This window comes from Netta rufina (genome assembly GCF_964035555.1).
Source record: "Netta rufina genome assembly, chromosome: 7".
Classification (NCBI taxonomy): Eukaryota; Metazoa; Chordata; class Aves; order Anseriformes; family Anatidae; genus Netta; species Netta rufina.
The window spans coordinates 22,924,668-22,930,667 of NC_140130.1; the positions used below are offsets into that span (position 1 = coordinate 22,924,668).

The following is a 6,000-nucleotide window of genomic DNA, read 5'->3' on the forward strand; positions in this document are numbered from 1 at the left end:
AATAATGAATGTGGCATGTGGCACAGTTGCCAGATTCACAGTTCATTATTTCTGGTCCCCTGTGCGTGAAGACCAGCACACGCTGTGTCCAGCCCTGGCTCAGATGCGATGACAGGATCTCTTTTGTCCACAGTATGGGATTGTGCTGGACGCAGGGTCATCCCACACTAACCTGTACGTGTACGAGTGGCCAGCGGAGAAGGAGAATGACACCGGGGTGGTGCAGCAGGTGGAGGTGTGTAAAGTCGAAGGTAAGAGGAGGAAAGGAAGCAGTGAAAGGGGCATGGGCTGAAGAAGAGATGAGGTGGCCAAAGGGTGGGGGAGAAGAAATTTGGAGGAAGGGGCCAACAGTGATCGTTACCTGTGGGCTCTAACGTATCTCCACTGCTTCCAGCTGAGAACTGCATGTGCCTGACCTTCTTGAGAGGAAAGTTGGGTCCATTTTCCTTTTGTTTGGGGATGTACAGAATTAAATGCTTTTTGGAAAGAGCTACATCCAGGAGTGCACTTAATAACAAAATTTAATTTCTGCATGCATCTCTGATGAAGTGGTGCTAAACATCAGCGAGTGGGGAGGGCAGGATTTTATCTCATGTTAAAGGCTTCTGCACAAGCTGGGCTCGCATGGCAAGGTTGCTCAACTTATGCATGTCATTGTTTACTTCTTGTAATATTGAATTGCTGTGTAAATGGCAATTTTATGATTTAGGAAGGCATTAAAGAAAGCCCAGAGGATACATGTAATGAGGAACAGAGGAGAAGTGGTGTCAGCCTGCCCTGGGCCATTTTGCCCTGGCCATAGCACTGGGGAGCGCCCTGCTGTCAGCAGGCTGTGAGAGCTGCTGCGGCGTGCATGCAACATGCAAACAAATCACATTTTCCCCTGGAACGCCCAGTGTAGCAAAGGGTCAGGCATCTTCAGGCTCAGATCCATGACCTACAGCCAGCCAGGAGCAGATATGAGCCTGAAGATGTCTGATTTGTGCTAAACAAGTCCCGTGTCCAGCACAGCCCTCATCTATGGCTCATGGCCTGCTCCATGTAGAGTGGAGGCAGGTGCCCAGTGCTGCAGCCATCCCTGCATGTGTTGGGCTTCCTTGTGGCTTCTCACTCCTTTTGTAGGGCCCTGTCTGGCCCAGAAGGTTGCTGCATGTCAGAGAAAGGGATGGTGCTGTAGGATTTCCAAAACTCAAATGGGGCGGTTGAACCTGATGTTGCTGCATGTGATAGTGATATGGTTTAGCATAAGAGGCTCATGGCAGCCCTCTGGGGTTATGCTTGGAGTTGGTGCAATGAAGTCTCCCCATTCTTTGCAGGCCCTGGGATCTCAGGTTACTCCCATGACACGGAGAATGCAGGCCACTCTCTGGTGCAGTGTCTCCGACAAGCACAAGGTGTGATTCCCTCGAAGCAGCACCAGGAGACCCCCGTCTACCTCGGAGCAACCGCTGGCATGCGGCTCCTCAGGTACTGCAGGGCTCTTCCCCTTCTCCTGCACTTTGGGCCATCATGGGTGTTTCCTGGGGGCCTCTGGGGTGAGCTTGTTGGAAGCTTCTGGGGTGAAGTCCTTGGAAATGCCACCAGTTCACATTTTGCCCAGATACCCCCCTCTGCTGCTGGCCTCTCTGGGCACATGGGAAGGATGCTCAGACATCCTCCACAACCTAGTATTTATTAGGTTTCATTCAGGATTTTTGTGCCCAGTCATGTTGTAATTCCTCACATGCCTTGACTCTGCTTGAGTCAAGCTAAGGTAAGTCAAACTGAGGTAACTTTATAATCATATCTCCTTTAATTTATTTTTTTTTATTTTTTTTTCCTGGGGGTTCCCCAGACCTGTTACCTGGCTGGAGCAGAGAGCTAATCTCGTATATGTATTGCCTGGGGAAAATCAGGGTATGAGAGGTCATGGAGTTCTGTGATGGTAGAGTGAGGAGGATCTCCCTGATGAATCCTCACCAGGTGATCTGCAGAGCTCTGCTCCAGGCCCTGCTGTGGGGTCTGTAAGTGTCAGAGCTGGTGGCAGCTGTGTGATAGAGAGGGACATGGCCAGTTACGACTGGATGTACCCATATGAAGGACTGTTAGCTTATAACTGATGCTTGCTGGGGATTTGCAGCCTGTCTGGTCAAAGCCCCTCTCTATGCAGAGAGCTGTCAGCCAAAGTCACACCATCCTTTCTTCCATTCATCCAGCTTGGAGAATAAAAACGCAGCTGACAAAGTCTTGTCCTCAGTAGAGAAGACACTGCGGTCAGCTCCCTTCAACTTCCAGGGTGCCAGAATCATCAGCGGTCAGGAAGAAGGAGCCTATGGATGGATCACCATTAACTACCTGCTGGGTAATTTCAAGCAGGTATTGTATCAGTGGAAAGTCTGTGCGTGAATCATCAGCTGGCAGCACGTCATAAATTATGCCTTGCAGGAGGGTATTGTAGGCACAAACTTTCAGGATGCTGCATATCTTGCCTCAGCCGTTACTGGAGTCAGGCTTAGAGCACTGAAATACACAATCAACACATTCAGTAATTTCCCTTGGGTACAGCACCAACCTCACTCCCTGACCTAACATATTTCTGTGCCTGGGTGAATATCTGTAAAGTGCTGCTATAACTTTTCAGTTTTCAACTATCAAGCTTATAAATTATCTGGGCACTGAAACAGCAAGCTGACTTTTTTCACATAACAGTTGTGTTATATTGTATATTCTTAGTCCTCCCCCAAACACTCAGACATGATCCATCTTTTGCTTTTTTGAGCCTGCATCTTGTTCTTGTCTTATTTCAGCTCTAATCTCATGTTCTCCTCCACATCTTCCTCCCTTTTTTGTGTGTGGTGCTTCTGTTACTCTCCTCCTAAGTGTTTCTCTTTTTGCTCCCAAATACATCATCTACGTGCCTGACGTATGTGTCTTTGATTTTTCTTTTTTTTAAAGTCTGGTTGGACAAAACTTCTACATTCCCTGAAATCTGTAAGTGAGACATCAGGAGCATTAGACCTTGGAGGAGCTTCAACACAAATTACTTTTGTATCGGATGAAAGCCCTTCTGAGTCCCCAGAGAACCTGCTGTATTTTCGCCTCTATGGCAAAGATTACCGAGTGTACACGCACAGCTTCCTCTGCTACGGGAAGGACCAGGCTCTGCAGCAGAAACTGGCCAGGGACCTACAGGCAAGTGCATCTGTGGTTGCAGGTAGAGGTTCTGCAACCTAAGCTTTGACATGCTGCTGCTGCAAATGTTATTGTGTTCCAGTTAAACGTCTCATCCCTTAGCCTGGATTTGGGAAATGTCATTGTCCTCCATAAACACAAAACAAGTGTTCAGAGAGATGACAGCCAACAATTTCAATGGTACTACCAACATGAGGTGCCTCGATTTGTTGTCATGGGATAGCACAGGAGTACTGTGCTTAACTGAAAAACTTGGGGGATGGCATATTGCCATTTCTGAGAATCCCACATCAACAGCAACTTCATGAAGTGTGGCTGGCAGTAATATGCTCAAGGTCATACAGGGAGGTCGCAACAGAGCAAGAAGCAGTAGCCACATTTCCCAGATTACAGCTAATGCCTTTTAAACCCATCCTCACCACTTTGCCCTGACGTATGTGTATCTTGGTGTGATGTACCCTGACAAGTGCCTTGTGGTCACCTTTCCCAGTGTGTTACTGTGAAGTGTAACAGCTTGGATTGATCTTTCTTTCAGAGCACAGAGAGCGACAGCATCCTTGATCCATGCTTTCACCAAGGGTATCAGAGAACTATAAATATCAGTGACCTCTTCAAAAACCCTTGTACTTCAGTCGGGAAAAAGCAATTTCCTTTTAGCCAGCTGTACGTTATGGGAGAGGGGAATTATGAAAAGTGCCGAAGAAGCATCCAGAATCTCTTTAACAAAACCAGCTGTCCTTACTCCAGCTGCTCCTTCAATGGGATATACCTACCTCCGTTGCAGGGGGACTTTGGAGTAAGTCTTTGTATTCTTTAACTTCCTATAACCCAGAACTTTGGAAGAGCAGAAACTCAGAATAATACTAAAGTATGTTATCCATGACTGGGGCAGCAATTCAATTACAAGATTACTTTCTGGACACAAAACTAGAAGTCTTGTGCTTGCTGGGAGGACAACAACTGTAAGAGCTGCTGTAGTAGATACTGGCCTATCAGCCAGTGTTGCTCCATTTTAGTGATTCATTCTTTAAGCAGTGCCCCCCGATGGCCAGCACCAGGGACAGGAGGGCTTGCTGCAGGCTCCTGCAAACCCTGTTTCCTGAGGTTAAAAAAAAGTGGCACCAGATCAGAAATTGACACAAGTGTGTGAGCATTACTGAAACTGGTCAGCTCACCTGTCTGCTTCCCAGATATGATGGGGAGGCAGTACACACTGAACACATGTGACACCATTACACCAAAAAGCAGTTCTAGAGCTGCAGGTCTGCAGACGCTATGAATGATGTTGCTCTTGAAAATACATCTCTTTTTGTATGTGTGATGTTATTTCTTATATTTCTCTAAATAAAACTGTTTTCTTTTGTGGGATTCCTGTTGTCCTGCTCAGGTTAAAATATTCTTTCTCCTCCAGGCTTTTTCTGCTTTCTACTTTGTGATGAACTTTTTGAACCTGACAAACGATAACCCCTTTGCCCTGGACAAAGTGGCCAGCGCTGTTCAGAGCTTCTGCGCCCGGCCTTGGCACGAGGTGAGCAGCACTGCATCTCTGCAGCAGAGCAGAGAGCTCAGGTACCTGAGCTGCTTGTGCTCTGCTGTAGGATAAATGGCTGGGGGTAATTTCCAAGGGAGGTGTGGGAATGTTCTCCCCAGCACCTGCACTGAAAGCTCAGGTGCAAGCTGCAGCTATGGCAACCTGGTTTGGCAGCCTGGTGACTTCTCCCTCCCTCCCTCCCTAGGTAAAGCAAGCATATCACCAAATAAAAGAGAAGTACCTCAGTGAATATTGCTTCTCTGGGGCCTACATCCTCTCTCTCCTGGAAAATGGCTATGAATTCAATAAAGAGAACTGGCAAAGGATCCACTTCCTTGGAAAGGTAGGGTTTGTGGCGGGGAGGGCTCTGCCCCACTGAGTGATTGCCCCTTCTGTAATAGAACCTGGCCTGTCTGCTGCAGGGGCTGCTGCCTCCCCGGCAGTGCCACAGGCTGCCCTTGGACCTTCCAGCCCTGATTCTGCTCTTCTCCCATTCTAGATCGGCAGCAGCGATGCAGGCTGGACCCTGGGCTACATGCTGAACCTGACCAACATGATCCCCGCGGAGGAGCCCGCTGCACCCCCTCTTTCCCACGGCAGCTATGTGGGGCTGATGGTGCTGTGCTCCCTCGTGCTGGTATCTGTGCTTGTGCTTGCCTGGCTTCTCTTCCACAAGCCCAAGTGCCTGCAGAAGGGGATTGTTTAGGAAGAGCCATGGAGGGAGAAGGGCCGTGACACCCCAGCCGCTCAGGGCCAGGAGCCTGCTGCAGGGCAGGCTGTACCACAGAGCCCTTCTTGCTGAAGCTACTGACTGTGTACAACAAGGGCATTTATCTCTCTTGACTCTCACTTGCACTGACAGACGTCGGGGCACCAGGCTCGCCACCTCCCTCTGCAAAGGACTGACAAGCAGGTGTCCCCTTCTTGAATGGGTCGTACTTTCGTTCACTGAAACTCTGCTGCTTGTTGGTTTTTTGCCTTGTGCACAGCATTATGAAGAGAAAAGCAGCAGCAATCTTTGGGAGCCGGTGCTCCTGCAAGGGTTATCTCAGGGTCCTACATGCCACTGAGCTCTTGGGAGTGCTCGCACATAGGGTGGTCCGGCTCCTCCTCTGCTGAAGCTGTTCCCATTCCCCAGAGCCCTTCCAGCAGGGAAACTACACCAGCATACCTCTGCTGGGTATGGTCACCTGTAGCCTGCTGGTCCCCAAAGGCTGGCCATGCTCCCCAATGTCACTCTGGAACAAGAAGGGATAAGGATGAAGAAACTGAACGTGCTGGCGATCATCAGTCCTTAG

The 6,000-nt window shown here is 49.0% G+C and overlaps 1 protein-coding gene across 1 annotated transcript in view; it reads left to right on the forward strand.

The window, feature by feature from the left end:
- The window catches only part of ENTPD1 (ectonucleoside triphosphate diphosphohydrolase 1), a gene marked incomplete at both ends in the record, with an annotated part of 28,653 nt that extends 23,245 nt beyond the window's left edge, over positions 1-5,408 (forward strand). Inside the window, 8 exons of the mRNA XM_084290202.1 lie at positions 134-251; positions 1,317-1,467; positions 2,196-2,355; positions 2,935-3,171; positions 3,707-3,967; positions 4,583-4,699; positions 4,908-5,045; positions 5,202-5,408. Coding sequence (XP_084146328.1) covers positions 134-251; positions 1,317-1,467; positions 2,196-2,355; positions 2,935-3,171; positions 3,707-3,967; positions 4,583-4,699; positions 4,908-5,045; positions 5,202-5,408 — 1,389 coding nt within the window. The remainder of the gene's footprint in view (positions 1-133; positions 252-1,316; positions 1,468-2,195; positions 2,356-2,934; positions 3,172-3,706; positions 3,968-4,582; positions 4,700-4,907; positions 5,046-5,201) is intronic.
- Between the last annotated feature and the right edge of the window lie 592 nt (positions 5,409-6,000).